Raw genomic sequence first — 23,294 nt, forward strand, 5'->3', positions numbered from 1 at the left:
AGGATTTCTGCACATTGACACATATTTTCCATTTCAAACTCAACTAAATAAGTGGAAAATTTGCACATGTGCCCAATCCTATTGATTATGTGTGCATGTGTGCCATCAACCTAATATTACATGCATGTGGTTAAATATTCAGACCTGTCTGAAGTTCCATTCACCTTTGTTAGACTCACCTGCGGAGCTGCCTCTATAATTAAAATGTTTTGCCCTCTCATGTGGGTCTCTGTTAACTACGTGGTACATGCATGCACATAAAGCGACAGGAGACAGGTGCACCCACACAGGCCAGAGAGCAGCGAGTCAACAAACAGGGGTCAGTTTTTAATCATCCCCCAAGTTTGTTTATTTAGCAGTGGTCAGGTTTTTCACTTATAAACCTCCCCAAACTCCATTGCAAAATTCCTCCTTTTAGACTCCGGAGAGAACATTCAAACAGTATTAATTCCTCTTGCTGGGAAAAGGGACGGCCTTTTCCCGGAGCAATCCATAACATCTGAATATAAAAATAAATACGAAGAGCGGGCGCGCTCTTAACCCCAAAGTGAGGAGGGAAAAAACCTGCCGGGAAGTGTGACAGCGGCTGTATGTTTTTCCTGTGTTTCACCAGCAACATATTTTCTCTGCATAGTCACTCACACTAACATATTTTCTTCCTCGTCTTCTTTTTAGTCAATCTCTTTATTGAACCTCTTTTCTCTGTCTGTCTTCTTTATCTTTACCCTCTCTCGCTCCCCCCCTCGCTCTCTCTCTCTGCTGGACGCCCCTGTGCCAGTTAACTCACCACAAGCCAGAGGGAGGACCGCAAGAATGCTTAAATCAGCATAATTAGGCCTGTGTGTACTTTAAACACACACGTTTCCCCCGAGCCTGGACCCCTGCCACCCGTGCACCGCTGTGTACGCAGCCACGGCCCGTCTCTTTGAGTCAATAAACACAAACATATCGGCAGTCCGCCTCACACACACGTTCGCACAAATACATATGCAACACACGAGGTGAAAAATGATGCTGTGTCCAACTTATCCCACGTATACCTCCCTCATACAGCTGTCACCCCTCCCTCAGGCCCAAACCACCATCACCACACTAACACAGTTTGACCTTTCACACTGTGTAGCTGGAGGATAAGTGCAGAAAAGTTGCACGTTTGTTGTTGGAATTTCCATAAGCAAGCCGGAAGAAATTAAGCACGAGCATGCACTAAAAACAATGGCAGGGCTTCTCTCAATTGCGGTTTTGTCCCACACACATCTGCATGTGTTTTAGGTTTCAGTGGTGCATTAACAAACAACCTCCTCTCAGTGCCCGGCTGCATATGGGGATTATCAGTAGTCATTACAGACCATTTAATAATAATCACCGCCATCAAAAACGAATCAGTCCAGGCATGTGATATTTGGAAGGCCGATATCACTGGCTGAGTGGATCATATTAGTGAAGATGACAACTGATTAGACAGTGTTTGGCATTTCATCTCATTGTAGCTTACTATTGTCCACATCTAGATATTTTCTTTGCAGCTAAACGTGTGCGAGATAAGAGCAATTACAAAGGCAATTCTCGTGAACTTGCAGTATTAAACAGTTTGAAAGTCAGTGACTAAGTCCTACTATAAAGGCGTCCAATAAAAACATTACACTCCCTCCTTCAGGAGCTCAAACAGTCACATCTGCACCCGAAGAAGCCTCAGGTGCAGATGGACACTACGAGAGAGGCCTGCACTTGCACAAACACAGCACCAAGCGCATCGAAACCGGATGAGAAGAGGAGTGCCGAACATGAAAGGCCCTGCTAGCCACTCAGCCTGCGGCCCTGTGCGTTCATTTCCATTCTAAAGATATGCACGGAGAACAAGTCGCTCCAGTATCACTTATGCCACTGGGCTTTGGAAGCACAGTGGTGTTGCCATGGAGTTTATATGTCATTAAAGCAAAACACGAAGTTAATTTGATTTCCATTTTTAACATCGACCGCCTCAAAAAAACAGATAAATTTTATACGGCCTCAGCTTACTTTTCCTCTTGGCACTGCGTTCCAGAAAGTGATCAGAACGCCGTCGACTCGCTCTACTTTGGAAAATATTTTGTCAGCAGCGTTTGATCAAAGTGGTGTGATACTGTTTATATGAGGGTACGCGCCGAAAACTAGCCACAAAGAAGCCACTCTGTGTGTCTTCTCTCCCTCTGTCAGTCTGTCTGTTTGTCTGTCTCTCTCACACACACAGAGGCAATGAACACACTCATTTCTCTGTTTGTGCGCTCACACAGCTGTGGATCTTGTGCAGGGTTCAACCAAGGTAAAGATATGGTATATTACGCAATGGCTTATAGATTTTTCCACCCCTGGCGAGCTGCCAGCGCTCTCAATGGGAGAGAGAGAGAGAGAGTGAGTGAGTGTGTGTGTGTGTGTGAGAGAGAGAGAGAGGATCAGAAAGCAGCACACTTTGTTCCACAAAGTCTGACTCACTAACTGGATTCACTGGCTCCCTTGCTGGGACTGCAGGCCTCTGTGACCAGTAGTTACATTGAGGAAATAGGGCTGAACAAAAGCATGTGAGTGTGTGTGAGAGTGTGTGTGTGTGTGTGTGTGTGTGTGTGTGTGAGTGTGTGCATGTGTAACTTGATAAGACTGGGAGTAAAGATTGTTGTTGCTTTTGCATCAAGTATCAGATACATTTATTAGGTCTGGTGGATATTTCAGCCATCAGCTCCCTCAGGCGATGTGGACTGCTGCTGCTCTATATTAGTGTCTGCCTTTGCACGTGCACGCATGCACGCATGCACGCACGTACGCATGCACGCATGCACGCACACAAACACACAAACACACACAGGCAAAAAATAAATGACCTTAGGTAGTCATTCAACACATTGGCCATACAGTCTGCCCATGTATTTCCATCAGACACAGTAAACATGTCAAGACAAGTTACGCTTCACATGCAGAACATCACCGATGAGACGCTGTTTAACTTTTCAATGCTTTACGTATTTAAGTACCGTGCAAACTCATTTGACAAAGCGAAAACCTTCATCATCAGACGCAACAAATAAATGCCCTTGACATCATCAACAAAAACTGTAATGTGCATGCATGACAGACATCTCGTTGGAGACTACTTCCAAAAAATGAGACTTGGAAGAGTCAACAAGAGCAGCCCAATCTGTTTTGAATCAGACGCTCGCCTGTCAGGATGATCAATCCCACTGTTTTCTTGATTTACTTACCGAGTACGTGACATGCATATGTTAATGAAACTTGTGCGCTTCTCATATCAGCCTTGTCCATATTCTCCCGCCTGGATTAAGAAGGCAGACATACTGTTCACACACAAGGCCTAGAAACGCATTCACAGAGCTGATTTGGCCTAGATCTCGCGCACCGAGGTATTCCCTACTCTTTTAATTGGGCCCTTGATGCTCGACATAGGGTGTACTTCCTCTAATTAGCTATATCTATAGCGTATGGGAGGGTGTATGAATGCATGCATGTGTAAAATCCTCTTTTGAGCAACTCCAAACTAACTAAGAGCTTTAATTTCACGCTAGGCTGCATTGTCCCATTCAGTGGGGTTACCCCCACAAAAAAGCCTCTGAGAAAATCAAAAAAGAACGGGCGACAGAGGAGGGGGATGGAGAAAGACAGCGAGGGAGAGAGGGAGAGAGACAAACAACAACAACAACAACAACCGAAGCTCATCCTCGAACAATGCGGATCTCTCACTAACCGTTACTTCTCTTTTAAAGGGAGCTAATTGAGGAGGTGGAGGGGGTGGAGGATGAGGAGCACAGGGATGAAGGTGAAGGGGAGTCTGTCCCAAGCAGCTGCAACAAGGGCACCGTACTTTGGGTGTTGTGTCTTCTCTTCCCTCGGTTCGTTTGCAAGATTCTCTGTGAGTTTTCGCTGTCTGATCACCTCAAACTAAAGTCTGTTAATGATAGTTGCACCTTTGACTCTCAAAACTGTGAAGAGATAATGGCAGTCTTGCACCGGGAGGATAAGCAGTTATCAGTCAATCACCCGTTCATGTTACACACTTAATTCTCACCCACTGCTATACTGATGGGAATTACAGCGCAGTATGTATGGCTCTGTTCCTTTCCGGGATCTGTTCAAAAGATCGGCTCAATATCCATTTTTTGGTTCCTTTAGGGGACTAGGTTTATCTGTAAAAATAATCACTAATGATAGGATAAGATATGGATGTGATTCAAACCAAGAAATCGCACCAATATAATTTAATTTTGCATGTGTGGACTAGGTTTTACTGCATCTAGGTTTAACTGTGTCTCACTGCTTGGTCAGTGCATTTCCTATGAATTTGCGCTCTGTGTGAAATGCGTTAGGTCAATAAAGTTGCCTTGCCTTGAATGCAACTCATGCCATATTTAATATTCTAACCGTTTATATAAAGAGGAGTGGATGTCGGGAAGGGCAGTGAAATTTGGGCTCTCACGTTGAATCAGGTTCGACTCGGTTTCCCTCGTGCGCACCAAAGAAAAACCCAAAAAAAAAAAGAATCAAGATCGTTTGTGAACGTGACATCAAAACTACTGCCAAAAATCAAATCATATCAGGTCGTGAGCACCGCAGCAACAAACGCTCATGTGAGATAACTGCATGTATATCTAGATTTTGGAGCACGTTCTGCTCTCATGACAAAAGCTGGCAAAAGCCCGAGTGAGAGATGTTCTCAGCATCAGCACACTGACGTGATTGTGACTCTGCTGCTCCTCCACCACATGTCTGTCTATCTGTCTGTAACATACGTGAGTGTTCGGTCTGATTTCAGATGTGCTCGCCTGTGTGTATGTGTGATGTGCGTACGAACATGTGTGTGCCGTATGGCTTGGTAGCTATATCAGAGACCAACATAAGACCGCTATAGGGGCCGCCTGCTCTTACTGGCCACAGATCAGCCTAAACCTAATCCACACTAGGAGGCAGGAGGAGGGGGGCTACACATATTCACACAGACACGTATCGGACACACACACATGCCCATCCATCCAGGGGACAGCCACCTATTACCCTGGTGTGCCAATTGCCTCAGTTGAGCATGATAAATCCATTTTCTATGGGCGGTCAGCAAGACTGCACAGATAAGGGATGAGCAGAGCAGCGCAGTGCTGGATTTAACACACCTCCAAGACAGACTCACACACACACACACACACACGGATGTGGAGGAGTAGGCTCTTCTCTGGCTACATTTTTAAACATATTTTTTGTTCTTGCACACATATATAACTCTTGACGAACATGATGCGCAGCATGTAATTTAAAATATCTGAACTGAGGATGAACTCCAACAGTCCCTCACATAGATTCGAGTACTTTTCTTTCCATGTAATCAAAATGTATTCAGCCACTGTCTAACTGACATGGACATGTTGTGCCATCTCCCACTTCCCTGCACTCCTTCCTCCGTCCCATCCCTCCGTCCCTGCCTACCAGCTCTCACTCTGGGCCAAAGCAGTGTAAGGTGGACCTGGTCTGCCTCCAGCAGAAAGGATGAATAAGTAAAAAGAACACAATGTACCCCTGGGTTCTGCCTGCAACCCACTGCCTGCCTGTCGTCCTGGCACAGTTGGCAGGCCACTTCTTACCCCGTCTACCGTCCACTACAGCAAACCTATTCTCCGCCTGCCTGTGCTGTGCCTACCAACTAGCTCTCTGTGTGTGTGTGAGCAGGATTAGTGTGTGTGTGTTTGGTGCAAAGTGACGCCGGCGAAGGCTTGGTATGTTACCAGATCATGCAGGCCCACCTCGGCTTACACCAGCACCGCCGCTGTCACCGTCCGGTCCCAGTGAAACCAGAACCGAGGGCTGACGCAGGAGAGCCATCGGCCCAAAACGGGACAGGAGTAATAAACACACACACACACACACACACGTACTTTACACACAAATACAGCCTGGTGTGGACTTTTAGGCCTTGAACGAGAGTTTTAACTGAAACAAGTAGACACAATAAATCATATTACAAATGTATGATTGCTGAATTGTTTTTTATGTGTTTGTTTTCTTGTCTAGTTGAGGAGCTGCAGACGAAGCTGACGTTGAGACAAAAAGAGACTGAAGAAAGAAGACACTTCGGACAACATACAAACTTGCTCGCGTGAGCTCGCACACACTTCATGCACACACATAATTTTGTCCAGATGACAAGTTCCTTTATCTCCATCACCAAAGACACTGACTACAAAATCTCCATATTTTTATTTTTTTTTTCATTTTATCAGTTGCTATGGCTATATGGCATGGCTACAGTATGTATGGCTTTCACTGCATGCTTTCAAGTGCTTTGCCAATCTGCACTGCCGAGTGAATTTCAAGGACTCATTTGATCTCCCACTCTAAAAAAAAAAAAAATAATAAAAAAACCCACACTTTTAGAAGCGCAAAGAGATGGACACGAAGCACTTAAGAGCCAATAAAACACTTTTTTTTGTGTGTTTGTTTCTTTGCGGGAAACAGTTAAACAATCTCCCGCACAGTGTTAAAACATCTCAGAGAGACAGAAAGAGAGGGAAAGAGAGAGTTTGCGGCAAAGCTTCAGAAGTTGGCAGTGTTTGTGAGACGCGCTGTATATCAGCAGCCCACATCTCATTTGGATAAGCGGGACTTAAAGTGGAGTCTGAAATAATTGATTTCAGAACGCAGCACATAAAAGTTTTAATTAACGACGACCTTCAGACCGCATTAAAACTTTATGCAAATGCATTTCCGTCACAGGGATGTGAAACAATGCCACGTAGCCCCGCAAAAAACCTCCCGGTGCTGTTTGGCAAGTGCACATGCGTGCGCCACTTTTGGCCGCCCGGGTCCGTCACCTACCAGGCCCTTCCAGCAAAGCTTTTATCAGCATTAATAATACATTGTATATTGTTTACACCGGTTTTGCATGTTTTCTGTGATTTGTGAATTATTTACAGTCTTAATGGAGTCATAGTCGTACATTATGCACTTTAGTATAATTCATCTGTGTGTGGCCGGGTGTGGACACCAAACACACACACACACACACACTTGAAGAAACTACAAACAATCCCGCTTCAGATCATTAAAACAGCTATTTAAAGCTAATTAAAGGCGGATGTTCGCCCTTCCAGCTTAAACGACAGGTGTGACGCGGAGAGGTATAGCTTGTCGCTCATACACGCATGCACGACGGGCTTCAAGTTCATTTCTGACCAATAATATCCTCACAAGTCTGTCAAGGAGATCTGAGAGCACGCAAAACAAACTCAGCTCCGCTTGATACCCATCAGCAGGACCGGGAGACGCAATAACAGCAGCACTAAGCAGATCAATATGTATCGCGCATATGGGCAGCACGCGTCCATGCGGCGCTCGTGTGAGAGGATCTGCTGCCAATTAATTTTAATTAATGGAAAGAAAGAGGAAACTCGATGCGGACCTCTGCCTCATACCACCAGGCTTGGAAAATTATCTGTGCTAAATATGCAGTAGGGCTGTTGGACTTATTTTACGAAGCAAATCAAATAGACTATTGATTAGAAAATGTCTCACTCACTGTTTAAAACTCAGCAGACGCCAGAAAAGGTCAGGAGGAAATAAAAAAAAAAGGAGGGAGAAATGAAGGAGACATATTTTGCAGCTTCTGATTCTAGTAAAAAAACAAATAAATAAAAAAGATGTGATGACATTTCATTTTGCAGTCTGAGCAGTGCTGTCCTCTTGTTTCAGACATCTATAAACAATCACAGAAAACATATTGAGCTCTGCGCAGAAGGCCTGAAATAATACTGAGACGGGGTTTTTCCACGGAGCTCGTCCGAGTCACACACGCTGTTCTGTTTAAGGAACGGAATGACTGCAATTTCCCTGCTTCGCCACACATGACATAAAGGTCTAATATTATCTCTGAAAGATTTAGTTGAAATGGGATTCTCTGTGTTATAACATGACAGCAGCGTTGACTGGGAGAGGAGAGCGGCAGGCCGTGACCTCCCTGCAGCTCTCACACATGTAAGTACAGGCCTGAAGCTGAACAGCTGGGACTTTATAATGCAAAATCAGCTATCAGTGCGAATTAATGCGTAAGAATTATAGTGCATGAGCCTGATAATTAAGTTTCTTGGACTGCCTCACGGAAGCTCCTGACCGCAGACAAAACCACAATCCCTCCTCCCTAAAAAAAACTAAAAAAATGTGAAGACCACACTGAGCTTGATCTTTAAAGAGAGGGTTGATGGGAAAATAGTGAAACATGGAAACGACTCTCAGTCCGGTGTGTAATGTGGTATGAGCCGAGCGGCGGGAGGGAAAAACGGACCTGCGGCGGCCTGAAGCTGGAGCTCTGCGCGCCGGCAGCTCTCCTCTGTTAACTCTGCAGTGACTGGAGACATAAGTGTCTGCATCTGTGAGCAGAAGCTTCATCTAAGACAAAAAAACACTTCAAATATGTGGTCAGGAAGGGCGCAAAAAAGCGCGGCGCTGCAAGAGAAAACCAGAAAGGTCATTTAAGACGTGACCTTTGCTGTTTGCGAGCTGTTTTATGATGTTTGCTTCACTCGCAGATAAAAACGCTGTACGCACGGAAACAAGGCAAATTCAGCACATGTGGAAAATATAGTTTAAGAAACACATAATATATAAATTAAGAAAGAAAGACAGAACAGGCCGCGTAAGGATTACCTGCTCCAGCAATTTCTTTGTGCAGCCACGGATCAATTAAAGATTATTTCTGGTGGATAGTTTCACAAAAATATAATAAACCCCAAGGTGATTTCAGACTTTGAGCTGATAAAAAAAAGATAAATCTCGATTTATTTCTGTGTAGTGACAGAAGTGCGCACAGAGGTTGAGGCCCGAAAGGTCAAAACGGAGTCCAGCGTTGTCCATTTAATTAAAAAACACGAGCTGAATATTCAGAGTCCAGATCTTAATTATATAACACATTTTATAATATTGTATTAAGACACCTAAAACAAAAACTAACACGTAATCACCAGTTTGACTTCTAGCTGAGCCATTACTTCCAGACGGCCTCTGAAATTACGCACAGGATGCAGCGAGATTTCCTTTTCACAGTAAGTGATCCCTTTAAAATCTCCATCTTTTCTCTAATAACCATATAATTAAGGGCAAATAACATATTGCTTCTTTAAAGGTCAGCTGTAATTTGTGATTAATCAAACTGCAGCCATGCACACACAACACACGCCCACCCTTCCTTGTGTCGCCTTCAGGACGCCCTCCCGAAACTTTTGTTTTTAAAACAAAGGCTGCTGAAGTGGAATAAAGTCAATGTCGGATGGTTGTGAATGTGTCCACGGTGACCCTAAAGGCCCCCGGCCAGCGCCGACCGCGGCAGAGGACCGGCAGCCCTCCGATAACAGCCGCAAGTCAGAAACCCTCCTCCTCCATATCAAAAAATAAACTGTCCCGCAACTCAACGAGCCGTGTTAAAACTCGATCCGTGCTTTATTATGTTTGTCGATAGAGCCGATTATTGCCTCAGGGCGACTGTAATTAGTCGCCAACTGTCAGGGCAGCGAGCCCTTCTTCCCCTTTCTCCAACCTCCGTTTTATATAAAATAGATTTGGGAGAAGCGCCATTTTCTCTCCAAACCATGCGCAATGAGACGCACAAGAAAAGCCCGTTGGAGGAGTGCCATTAAAAAGAAAGGGGAGAGAGGGGGAGAGAGGGCGAGGGAGAGAGAGGGAGGCTAAACACTATCGGGGAAAAGAGAGCAGAGCTGGAAAAACGGTCCTTAAAAACGCAACAAATGACAAGCAGCAGCAGCAGCAGCAGCACGGCACACAGCACAACACTGTAACCACATACAGTAGAAACAGACCGGAGGCGCACCATACCGGAAAAAAGGGCAACGAAGAAGAGCGTGGAAAACGGCGATTTGTTCATACCTGTGTCAAGCAGTAAGGGGAGTACATGGTTGTGTCTAGAGATGAAAATTGGAGTAGTTGATAATAAAGTTGGATGGAGGTTCGCTGCGGTGCCGCATTGCAAAGCCGCTGTGGCTCAGTCCAGGCTGTAACCCCGCCTCACTCACAGTGAAAGCTCCGCACCAACTTTAGAGGAAAGTTTTCACTGCTCTCCCTCCCTCCCTCCCTCCCTCTTTCTCTCTCACTCTCCCTCTCTCTCTCCCTCCCCGCTTCTCTTTCAGATCGACACAGACCCAACTGTATTTAAAAAATTCATCGTTTTGTTTTTTTTAAAAAAGAAAAATACTTTCTCTTTTATTTATTTATTTTTTGTCAGAGAATCGCTAAAAGAAAAAAGAAAAAAAAAACGCGATACAGTATCCCGACATATACTGTAGGGGCTCACAGAGCGCATGTGGTGAGTTCAGTCACCTCCTCGTGCTTTGTGCTGTTTTATAAAATTCATATGGGATATCTGTAATATTTCTTCAGTGGGTCCATCTGTCAGCACAGCGCTGCAGCAGCCGCCCTGTTTACATCCATTGCTGCATTTATAATTTGTCAGGGGATGATTGTTCTTGCTTTGTCTGTCCTGCAACAAACATTTCCACATATATAGATATATAGATATAGATATATCTATATATCTATAGATAGATAGATAGATAGATAGATAGATAGATAGTTTGTCTTTGTTACTCAGAGGCGAACATTTTATTGCTGAAATACTTTTAATTCACTTGTGGTGTCAATTTAATATTTAAAAGGAACCTTGTTGTGTTTAAAGTTTCTTTCCAGCCAGTGCTTTAAGTAGTATATTTTTGACTTTGTGTTATAAATAAGTCTTGAATCTTTACGGGTGCACTGTGTAGTTTTGGGGAAGACATTTTAATCAGAGGAGAAAGATCTTTATGCCCAAACAAACTGAATAAACAAACTGATCTTGAAGGACAACACAATTTCATTCTGTTTTATGTTGTTTGTATTTGGCGGACCCTGCCACCTTTCAAGATTCAAGAGTGTTCTGGGAACAGCTTTTTTATTCAGTTATGAAAAAAATAAATATTTCTGAGTTTGTATCATTACCTCATTAATATTGTAAATATCACATTTCTGAGTTTGAATTCCTTCTCTTAAAACTACATAGTGCCCCTTTAAGTCTGAATCTAAATGACAGAGGAGTCAGATTTCCCCACAATTAACTTTTCCCACTTTCATATCCTTCGCCGTCACACAAAATGCAGAAGCAAACCCCAAGTGCGACCCAGAATAGAAACAAAGGTTTGAATTTTACAGCTGAGATTTCTGCTGCCGCCGCTGCCGTGTTTGGTCGGCCCGTCAAGCTGGAGAGTGACACAAAGCTTTTCAGCTTTTCAGCACACAGTAAACTCATTCAAGTGCCTCAAGTGGAAGAGGGTCCCCCCCCTGTATTCTCGACTCGAGCGTTTGTTACTGTAAATGAAAAGTGTGCGGTGGACAAAGTGTTTGATGCAGCGGAAAAACATCAGCAACCAAAGTTATTTGTGTTTAATTCATTTTACAAGGTGTCACGACTGGATTCGAGGCCCTGACTCTTGGCTGAGGGCGGCCGTAGCGGCACAGTTTGGGGTTTAGGGGAAGCTTCTTATGGCAAAGTAGAAGCAACGGCACATTATATTTTCTTCAAGGAACTAAACAAGTCCAAACAGCAAGTTGTGAGTTAACTGTCTGTAAGATTGTAAATTATTCAGCTGTGATACTCCTCGGATTCTTATTTGTTAACCCAGTCCAAGTCATATTCTAGTCTTCTGAATGTGTATCTGGAGACAAAAGATACCTGAAGTTGGACTGAGTGGTCTAAACCGGTTTCATTGTGACTTGTATTGTATGGAAGCGATACACTCTGTTTCTAATCAGGCTTGGCTTTATCCTCGCCCGCTCCCTGCTCCTCAGCCTAATCAAACTCATATATGCAGGCAGAGTGCCTGCAATTATACATAAGCCCCTGCCTTGTGCATGTGTGTGAGTGAGAGTGTTTGGAAGTGTGTGTGAATGCAATTCTGTGTGTGTGTGTGTAAGGGTGCGGTTTCGGGGGTTGAAGTCACCCCAGAGCTCGGATGCCAAGTTTTTCAGGGGGATATGAAGCTGTGCAGCTTTACGAGACCTCAGCCTATGTTGGATACTTAGACACTCACACCACAGACACACATGCATATAATGTACAGTATGTACACAACACACACATACTACGTACACGGCCACAAATGTCTTGCGGTCAAAGATATGCTGGCACAAGCAGCTAGAAAAGGAATTAGATTGAGAAAAGGGAGAAAAATACGAAATAAAAGTGGAAGAAAGTGAAGCATATTGAGGTGTAGTCAATTCCTTTCCCATAGTCTCTCCTCTTTCCAAACCACACCCCGCCACGGCACAGGCCCAAACCCCAGAGCCTTTGTGTGCTCCCTCGCTTTCCCTCTTTCTCTTTCTGTCCACCCCCTTTTCTATCCCTCCGTGCTTCTTTTTACTGACCTTTCTCTATCTTATAATCTTTTTGCCTCTCTCTCTTTCTGTCGTCTTAATCACACACACTGTTTGACTTTCACCGGCCGTCTTTGTCTCTCCGGCTGGCCCGAGACAACCATTTCAGTATTCAACACAGGCGCTTGGCTGCAACAAACAAACTATAGCAACCACAGGAGTTACAAAACACAGACGCTCAGGTTCTCCTTCCAAAACTCAGATCAAACACGTCCTCTCTGACCATCACCTACAAAAGCCCCTCGAGTGCACACGGGGCCCTGGCGGGTTTCTGAGCTCACCATTAAAAAGCTCACGAGAAAACCATATGGTGTGTCTAAAGTTAGCATGTTGTGGTCTCCCATTGACACACAGCACTGCCCATATACTCGCTGTTTACCATCGCCTGTGGCTAGGCCATTAAATATTGAAAGTGATGTAGCATACTGATACTGCCATTAGCATGCTAAATGTGTGAGACAGGTGGTCGAGGCCGCCTTTCAAAAGGCAGGAAATATGCGAACGGAAAATGTGTGTGACTGTGCCGTTTACTACACCGTACAGTGTAAATATTGTTTGAGTAAGCTGTTTATGTGTGCTCTGGGAGGGAGCACGCCAGTCAAATGCATACAGGCATATGCAGTCAGAGAGAAATGGCTGACTGGCCGTTATGGCTAACAAGCATATCATACACAGTGCGGATCCCAGAGACACTATATGGATCTGTTTGCAATCTGAGAGTGTGTGCGGAGCAATGTGTTACGCCTGCTGCTTTTTATGTGTTTACTGTGTGAAATGGCTGCATATACGTTGAACTCGACTGGTTTGGATTACTGCCTCTCTACCGTGGTGGTATTCAACAGGAACAAAACGTATGGATTTATATTTCCAGTCTGAAGTCATCGTTTCTTTAATGTAAGCGGTAAATTCGACATGTCAGATTACAGCGCACAGGCGAAGGAGCAGTCCTCCAAGGAGCCCGAGAGTTTTGAATGGGGCCTGAAGGAGGACGTGCTGTTTTTACATAAGGTATGAAAATGATCACACACAACACGTGTCCAGCAGGAAAAACAATCTCATACCTTTGGTCTTTTTAATGCTCTTGTTTTAAAAGTACAGTATGTATTTTCTGCTGTTAGGGGTTTCTCAATCAAAACGACAAAATGACTTAGTTTGGTAATGTCCTGAAGTAGCATGGAATCATGGGAATTGTTGTCATTGTTAAACAACCGGCAAAATGTTTATATGAGACTTCACGGACGAGGAAATGTACGAAAGTTTTATTCACGTCATGTTTCGCCACATCCCTCCTCACTCTCTTTGACGTATCATCTCATACGCACCATCACCACCACAGAGGCTGTGTCCTCGCCGTGGCGGCCCAGGGTTCAAATCCAACCTGTGGCCCTTTGCTGTACGTCCTCCCCCTCCCTCTCTCATCCCCTGTCCTGTCACTCTTGGACTGTACTTTAGAAATAAAGCTATGAAAAATATATATATATATAAAATATTGCAGATTTCTCTCCAACATTGTTGGAACATTTGGGATAATGTAAGTATAAAACTCAACAAAATATATAACAAATGCATTAATGTTACGTATTATATCTTTAACTGGCTGCTGGCTTTGTCGTCCACGTGAGGAAAATGTGTCCGAACTCTGCCACAAAGCCAAACTACTGCTTGGCTTCAGGTAAAGAAAGCCTAGTTAAAAATACATGCATCAGAAAAGTTGACCCATTAAGGAAATACAGTGTTCATGCAAGGCACTGTTGCCACACGTCAATCGACACATGGGTTCATGACATCCACGATGAGGAGATGTGCATGCTAACAGGCAGAATGTCAACACTCAAAAATGTGTGTGAGTGTGTGTGTGCGCGGTGTGTGTATTTCCTGGACACATTAACCCACAGAACCTCCCATTCAAGATCTGAAGAATGAGGATAATATAGTGGTTAACATCCCCATGGTGAAGTCTGACCCTGTAAAAATGATCCTGCAACATGCACTGATGAGTCTTTTGTGCTCCTCCTCTCAACTGCGGTAAATCTTTACAAAGGAAAAAAGAGATTATTTTTAATGGACTGGGCTTGTTAAAGTGTCCAGGAAATAAATCTGTGAGACATCGACATGACGAAGATAGAGAGTTTGTAGTGTGTTTGTGGTGTGTGTGTGTGTGTGTGTGGGTGTGTGTGTGTGTGTGTGGTGTGTGTATACCCTGTATGTATCAGAAACGAGGAAACATTCAGGCATCCCTGGGCCTCTAGAAGGATCGTCGTTGACCAGGTAGGTGTCGGTAGCCTGAAAAAAACAAAAAAACAAAGAGATGGTTAGTTTATTAAAATTGTATTAATTAATTAGAATGGTGACTTTGTCATGATATTAAAAACACTTTTAAGAAGCAGTTCTCAACCATTTTTCGGTCCAGAAATTTAAGCATTTGCTAATTTAGTGGCTGCTTGAACCTCTCTCAGTATTTACCAAAATAAAATGTTGGAGCTGACAATAATTACTCTTAAACAAATGCTCAGTTACAGTGGAAATATTGAAGTTAAAGAACACTTGTGCAATTTCACAAAATTCTGAGAATTAGCTGAAATTCAGATGGTCATTTGTGACAGATGGTGTCCTGAAGTCACCCTGATCAAACCTGGATTTTCTTGCTTCCCCTTTGTGAGACAATCCTAAAAACTGACCTGTGTTATATGAAACAGCCTCATAACCCCTACTGGTTTCATTTCTCCACAGAAAACACAGTGTCTGCTTACAACTCTCGCACTATACATCCCCAGCCAGACTGTCTGTAAGTACCAGTGTGCATGCATGCATGTGTGTGTAAGTGTGCATTCAGGGAGCTTCATTTGTATTCTAAGTCAAGCAGGCAGGCAGGCAGGCAGGCAGGGTTCTGGCAGGGCCCGGAGCTGTGAAATGGGCTCTCCTTGCAGTTCTGCCGTTGATTGGATCAACCTATCCCACTCTACTTAGCCGAAGGGAGCCCAAATCCCACAGCCGCTGTGCCGTTCTGTGAAATCCTATTTCATTTCACAACTTTAACGGATAAAAAAGCGTGCACGCACGCTTGTGCCAGCCCAAGACCCCATGCCACATTTATTTAGCTGAACAGGAGCAGAGAGAAAACAGTGTATCTGCTGTGTGGAAACGTTTAAATGCACATAGTCTCAGCTGCTCTTGAAAATATAATCACCTGCACGTATATGTATGTACGTTTTTTCCACGTCCTCGCGCGCAAACACACACAAGCACACACCAACGCACACGTGCATGCCACTTACGCAGACACACAGACACAAACCCCATAATAAGAGCCAGACATTGGCAGACCACACAGCCCTGAGTTGTGGTGAAAACAAAGGCTATTCATATCCTTCGCAATGAGAGGTCTGTACAGCTAACTCTCTTTCTCCCTCTCTCCCCCGTCTCTCCCCTCAGCTTTTTATTACAGATAATCTGCACTCGCAAACCTTCCATTTTTCTGCAATTGTGCGATTTCTAATCATCTTTATTAGTCCATAAACATGTTTTTTTTTTTTTTTTTTAGTTTTAGTCTCTTTTTATAGCCGAGGCCTCCAGCTCCTTAAGGGGGCAACACAGTGCCCATTGTTGAGTCTCAAGAAGAGGATGAAGCCAGGAACGGAGTGAGAGAGGCCTGCTGATAAGGCTGCAAAGCATTATGGGAATGGGGTTGCAGAGTTCCTCAGATGCACACATACGCATAGCCTACATGCTCACACACGCACATACACACGGACACACAAGACAAAACGCAAACACTCAAAGTGTGCCAGGCCACATAATAATGATACGATGCATCTGATTGGCCGGCGCTCAGAATAATGGCCTGGATCCACGGCACCTGTGTGGGGGTCCGCACCAGCGCGAGCCTGCCGACCACCAGCGAACGGACCACAATGCATCAGGTGTGCTGGAGCGCCTGCCATTGGCTGTCCCCGGCCAGAAACAGGGTCAGGTGCACCAGCAAGCCGCCCCTGATTGGTTGAGCCGGACCCAAAAAGCTGCGGGTGGGAAAGAGCTGTTTTCATTGGCTGCCGCTGCCTCATTCTGCTGGTGAATGGGTGTCTGGGAGGATGGCACTGGGACAACTGGTTCAACTGGGAGAGTGTGAGGAAACATGCTAACTATTTGCGAATATCTTTGTGCATATGTAGAGAGATTCTCAGTGTAACTCGTCCTTTAACTTGAGCTCTTTGAAACAATATAAATCACACCGCACTCCAACAATAGATCATTTGCTCTCATTTTATATTAACCAACCGACAAAGAAGAATTTAAACGGCCTCTTTATGTCGTGAGCCAAAGAAACAGGTGTTGATGAACCACAATCCCATTGTGCAACAGTGAATAACACGAAGCTAATGAATAGGCTAAGCTCTGTACCTGCCACTGGGGAGGCCAGAACATACTGACTCCCTTTGTAGTAAACCCCCCAAAAAACTCCAGGCCCCCAAACACTCTCTCCTGCAGCAGTGTATGAATTATATATTGTACTATATATATAGAGCATATGCCCGGCCCATATGGCCAGCCCTGAGCGAAAAAATCTCAAAGCCCTCCTTAATTAACATTTTAGAGGGAAGATTCGGAGGCGGGAGATTGAGTCAGTGACCTATTTGGAGTCCATCATCGCCCAATGCAAATGTGTTAATTGAGACAGATTTTCCCACTCCACAAATATGTGGAGTAGGGGATGCGATGGAGGGTTTTTCTTTTTCTTTTTTGTCTGAGCCATCTGATCTAAGGTAGGGGTATAGGATGTGTTTCAAACTGCCTTTCCTGCACTGACAAAAGAAGACACTTCTCTTTCACTTTCTTTCTCACACACTCCTTCCTTGGCTCGCTCTCTATCTGCCTCGCTCTCTCTCTCTGGGTATATGTGTTGACGACCATATGGCCAAATTCTTTGGAGGTGAGATCTCCGAAACCTGCTCTCACACACACACGCACACACACACACACCTCCACAGAGCTTTGTGTATGAAAGGCCCTGATGGTGGAATTTGTTCTCAGATGGCTCCATTTTAAAGCACATGAATGGCAACATATCAATGATCCTCCTCTCTATCTTTCTGTCTCTCTGCATCTCAATTTGCGGTTACACACAAACACACACACACACACACACACACACACTAATTCACCACCTACATACCAAAAACTTGCTCACACACCTGGTGCAGCCCCTCTCCTTGTTTCCAGAAAGCATTTATTCTGGCTGCTGCACAATCATCAACCACAATCAGTGCTGCTGTCAGTCCATCTTTTTTAAAAACCATAATTATTATCACCACCATTGTGTCTTAAACACGTTTTTATCATCAGGATTTAGTAGCTGAGAATAGCACTGCCAACTTTAAGGCACAGGATGAAAATGGGAGGGGGGTGGGGTAGGGAGAGAGAACGAGAGAGTCCAGCCAACCTGCGTGAGATGGCAACCACTTCAAAGACGCCGGGCCGCACCGGCGATCTGTTCCACGGTGTGTGAGGGGTGTATGAAAGGCAGAAATGGCCGCCGTGTGAGTGCGTGCCAAAGCTACCTCGGGGAGAAATGTTGGAAAAATACGATTTTTCACACAGCCATCTCGGGGGGGGAGGTGAAGGGAAAAACGGGGAAGAATAAGAAAGAAGATGAGAAAACTGAGGGGCTGCATTAAAAAAAGAAGGATAGATGGATGGCTGAGCAGAGTGGGGCTAATTATTTCACTCCACTTGTGGGTCCTGAAGGTTTTTTGTTGGGTCAGAAGTGCAGCCAAGACGCAGTGCTGAAGATTGCATTAGGCTTAATTGCGCAGTTGTGTTTTACACAATAGTAAACGGTGGGATTCTGGAGGAGGCATGAGGCACACAGTGTGAACAGTTTCAGTTATGGAGGCCTGACTGCAGGAGGCAGGAGTACAATATAAATCCAGATGACTCAAGCAAAAACTATTTGACTTACGCTGGAAATTCGATCATATGTGTGTGTATGGGGTGGGTTGGGGGTGTGAGGGGGGTTCAAATCAAATGTGCTTATATGCAAATCAGCTGAGTGAGGTGAAACTTTTGTGAATCTACGCCAGCCCTAACGATAGCAGTCCCCATCCTGCGCAAAGAAAGAAACTTTCACCAAAACTGTTTGACAAGTTTGAACAGAGCACACATTGTGACACACCCCAAGATCGGCTTGGCTTGGCACCTCGCCTGTCAACTACCAATCTTGCTCGACAGGCTGGCCTTAAGATAACACTATGCCAGTTGTAACACTGAACTGCAACATTTTGCTGTGGCACCATACGCCGCCTCCGTACACTAGGTAACCCAGCGCCACTGGCACCCCTTTTCCCAACACGGATCCTCATTCAAGCTTCTTTTAACGGCCAAACCACACTCAGTTAAGGCCTCGCCGCACCGGCTATGTGCATTTAACAATGAGGTTTGGGCTGGTACAATCGGCCCTTTGTGTCACACAAGGACTGATCCATGGGGAGATTTTCTTGTGGTTATGGTTCTAATACAGCAGAGTTTACCGCAAAGACCAGGAAGCGTAGAGTTACCTTACAACACACACACACATACATACACACACACACACACACACACACACACACACACACACACACACACACACACACACACACACACAAGAGTATGACTCAGTAAAGCAGCGTGTTGAGCTTGTGTAAAATGTCTCACCCACTTCAACTGAAATGTCTCTAAAAAATGTATTTCATAATATGCTAAGGTTCACGCCCACCTCCCAGCTTGGCACCAATAAAAGTCTTGGCTTTGGTTTGACTGACAGGTTCTGTGGTTGGCAGGTTTTCTCTGCAACAACCGCGCCGTGCAACCAACTGTGAAATTATAGGCCTACTATCAAAACAAAATGAGGACTGTTTTATCCATGCCAATTATGAAGCATTGTCTGATGGTTCTTTTACCTTGAGACAAACAGACAGATAGTTGGAAGGCTGATATCACAAATCACACACAGCCCTTTAATTTGACATTTTGAACTGCTCAAGGCCTGACAGTGGTGTTGTTGTGCAGGTATGACTGAGGGCAACAAACATTTTTGGCAGGTGACCCCCACCCCATAATAAAGTTACGTAACGCTGATATTTTAAACACAGGAAAGTATGTCTTCACATCCTTCTGGGGTTACAGAGTGAGCTGACAATTTGTCACTCATCTGGGGGACAGGAATCAAGTTTCTCCTGTAAAGTTAGCTGATGTCAGTCTCATCTCTCCAATACCGTATAAAGACACTTTAGCTGATTGTTGATGACACTTTCAGATGATGTTTTCAGGACAATATACAGAACACCTCTGCCAAACTAAAACATATACGAGGGATTCATTCTATAGATTCAATATAACTGATAAACAGCTGTAAAATAAGCTCATGACAGGAGTTTTCATTTACAAGTTCTGTCAACTATCGCCCATATTTTGCTGAACTGCTGATAATTTCTGATTTCTGATTTCTATTTTTAAATGATTTTCCTCTGTCCTTATGGATGAGACAACAATTGCAATTTCTTTTTGTTAAAAAAATACATTATTAAAGTGTATATAAACCATTACATTACATTTCTATGTTGAACACAGGAAGCCTTGACCTAGAGGACTGTTTTACGCCTGTTTTGCGCAATAATATTAATATGTTCAGTGGAACTATTTGGTCAGCTGTGTTTAAAGGGGCACTTTGTAGTTTTGGAGAATAATTTTAATATTTCCAGTATTAATGAGGTCATATTACAAACTCAGAAATATGTATTTTTTCCATAACTGAATAAACAAGCTGTTCTCGGAGGAAAATAAGGTCCACAGAACTCGTTTGAAGCTAGAAAGGTGGCAGGGTCCGCCAAATATAAACAAAGTCAAACAGTATGAAATTGTGTTGTCCTTTAAGGTCAGTTTATTTATTCAGTCATGTAAATAAAGAAAGTTTGATTATTTACTTTGTTTAGGTATAAAAGAAAAATCAGCCAATGAAGATCTTTCTCTTCTGATTCAAATTTCAGCCCCAAAACTACATAGTGCATCTTTAACGAGCTTCTGTCTTGGCGCAAATGTTGTGTTGCTCATAAAAAATGATTTCTGATCATGTGAATTCTTCCAAGTGTTTTATTTCTACGCTACGACAAAACCTTCCCTCCCTCAATCTTTAAACCAAAAAAGCAAATCAACCCAGTGAGCCACATCATGGCACCTTTACTCTTGAGTGGGTAATGAAGATCAATTATGTGGTAGATCACAATTTAAGCACATTACGATTATAATTTATGGACATAATAATTCAAAAGCCTTGAGCTGCAGCATGATAAAGACAGATAGTAATCAGCTGATGCAGTGAGAAAAAGCAATGAAAAGAACAGAGTCATATATCAGATTTCTATCTCTAAATGCTGCAGGATATTTTTTTTTTTAAAGATCATTAAATCATCATTTCCAATCAGAGATTCCTCCTTTTGTTTTGTTCTGATCAACATTAAACACCTCGGAGGTGCTCCCATCCACGATGCTCTCTTCATAAGCCCTCTCAGCACTTGTTCTGGGGGCACAAAGACGGCCTGTGTGTCACCTCACCTCCCCACCCCCTTGTAGTCTCTATAAAGTGTCATCGACTACGCAAATGAAGTGCCCATTGATAAAAAAAAAGAGGAAAAAAAAGGAAAAAAAAAAAAAGCAGCCGCCTCTGATACAAAAAAACCGCACAGTGCAGTCCGGTGAAGCCAGAATGCTCCACACTATAAGGTGCTTGCAGAATATCATCATCATCACCACCATCACCATCATCATCATCATATACTATCACTGTGTTCTGGCCTTTCAGATCCCCTCAGTGTGCGGCCGTGTGTGTGTTTTATTCTGTTTGATCTGAGCAGCGCAGGAAGATCAGCCTCCAGTTTGTCGATCGGTGTCTACAAGCGCCTCTGCAAACAATCCAGCCTGCACGTTGTTAACCCACCACTGAGGCTAAAGCAGCTTACATTGGGAAACACGTTTTATTGTTTCTTTTAAATGTTAAATACCAGATGCATATTTAATTACAGCGTTATGTTTCTGACGAAGGTTTGAGGAAAAAAAGATGAAAGAGAGATGTTTTAAAGGTTAAAATATAAAAGCTGCGTTTAAATACATCGTGTGGTGCACGTGAGGCTATGGGTTGAGCTGCATGGTAAATGTTTTTTTTTTTTAATTTATGTTAATTAAAGTGAGTTTTGGTGCTTTATAATGATTCAAATTGGCAGGCAAACGAGGTGAACACACACCTCTCTCTCTCTCTCTCTCACACACACACACACACGCGCGCGCTCTCACACACGCGCTCACAGGTGTGTTGTATCGTCATCTATGGCCTCACACACTCCTCGGCCAACTCTCACTCTGCGCGTCCAACAAAGTGCAGATCTTTTTACAAAGAAACGAGAAACCTTAATTAAAAAAACCCTCCGCGGGGATGCACTTAAACACATGATGTTTGGTTTATTTACAGTCCTATAGACTTTACCCCTATAGACCCAACTGAAGGGGAACTATTGAGTTACACAGCACGTACCATTATAGCGTGGGGAGATCTGCCAACCCTCTCAATGCCCCATTTTCCTTTAAAAGTTCAGCTTCCAAAAAAGTGAGAGAGGGAGTGAGGGCTGAGGGAGGAAGACTTGGTCTCTTCGCTGTTGCCGGAAGCAAAAAAAGGGACCTTTAAACAAGTCGGCCTTAGGCCCAGATAGAAAAAAACACACGCTCTTTCAAAAGTGGGTCCACTCTGCAAGAGATAGGAGGAAAGGAGGACAGCAGCTCCGAGCCCTCCGTTTACCGCCGTTTGGCCTCAGATGCGTCCATGTCCAGCAGCAAGAAGTCAGGGAGACGTCTGCGTCAAAGTCCCGAGGTGCGTCCTTCAGCGGGAAACTTGTCCAGCAGATTGGGAGACGCCAAAAAACTCCCCCGAAATAATATTAATAACACGCTAACGCGTTGAATGGACGGGAGAGGTGATGCAAAGTAAGTTTTGTTTCTGTTATTTTTCCGTGCGCAGCCTTTGCGGTCGGCCGGCTTCTGTCTCCAAAACGTGTCCAAAAGCGGCTGTCTCCTGCGCCGCGCGTCCGATCTGTTTTACCCTCGTATCTCTCTCGCTCGCTCGCTCTCCTCTCTCTCTCTCTCGGTCCAACACACACACAAACGACGCGCACGCACACACGCGGTGTTATAGGCACACACACACACACACACACACAAAAAAAAAAAAAAAACGGGAGGACACCCCTGGTCCCTCGCCGCCTCCTCCTCAAAGCTGACGAGATGAAAGAGCAGCTTGCGTTTTTTCGCTACGATAAAGCAGAATGCCTGCACAGCACAGCACAGCACGGCACGGCACAGCAGAGCGCAGCGCGGCGACACGTAGTCGCTCCGTCCGGGCTGCAGCGTGGCTCTGGATGCGTAAAATGGAAGCTCACCGTGCGCGACAGACAGCCTACACTTCCCTCCCGACAGAAAAAAATATATATATCAGCCACTAAATAGCTCGCCTCACCAGCGTGCGACCTGTTTACACACACACACACAAATAATAGACGAGGAATTAGGGGCAGTTGTTTACAGTGAAGGTGGAGGGGGGTGGTGGGGGCAGCGTCGAAGTGGTGAATTATTAGGTGAATTATTAATAAAGCGAGCGGTGTGCAGGCTGTCGCGGAGAGAGCGGAGCGGCCAGGGGAGCAGCTGGGGCTTTAGGAGAATTAGGAGGACCAGGGGCTAAATCACGGACGGCGGGGATTAGGGCTGCACTGGCTCCTACCTACCGCCTGCATGTACTGAAGGTTTCCAGAGTGGCACTGTGGGCACGACCCGAGCTGCTC

General features: G+C 44.4%; 1 protein-coding gene across 13 annotated transcripts in view; it reads right to left on the bottom strand.

Moving 5' to 3' along the window:
- The window catches only part of nfixa (nuclear factor I/Xa), a 112,427-nt gene extending 89,805 nt beyond the window's left edge, over window positions 1-22,622 (bottom strand). For 9 of the 13 annotated variants that reach the window (XM_073468408.1, XM_073468368.1, XM_073468417.1 and 6 more), the window contains exons 1-2: window positions 21,998-22,622; window positions 14,638-14,721 (exon numbers count right to left, since the gene is read on the bottom strand). In XM_073468408.1, the coding sequence (XP_073324509.1) occupies window positions 14,638-14,721; window positions 21,998-22,000 (87 nt within the window). In that variant the 5' untranslated portion in view covers window positions 22,001-22,622. Of the gene's footprint in view, window positions 1-9,903; window positions 10,053-14,637; window positions 14,722-21,997 lie in introns of those variants that run through there. The other 4 variants (XM_073468425.1, XM_073468393.1, XM_073468344.1 and 1 more) reach the window with 1 other exon arrangement.
- Window positions 22,623-23,294: the final 672 nt, after the last annotated feature.

This window comes from Pagrus major, chromosome 1 (genome assembly GCF_040436345.1).
Source record: "Pagrus major chromosome 1, Pma_NU_1.0".
Lineage (NCBI taxonomy): Eukaryota > Metazoa > Chordata > Actinopteri > Spariformes > Sparidae > Pagrus > Pagrus major.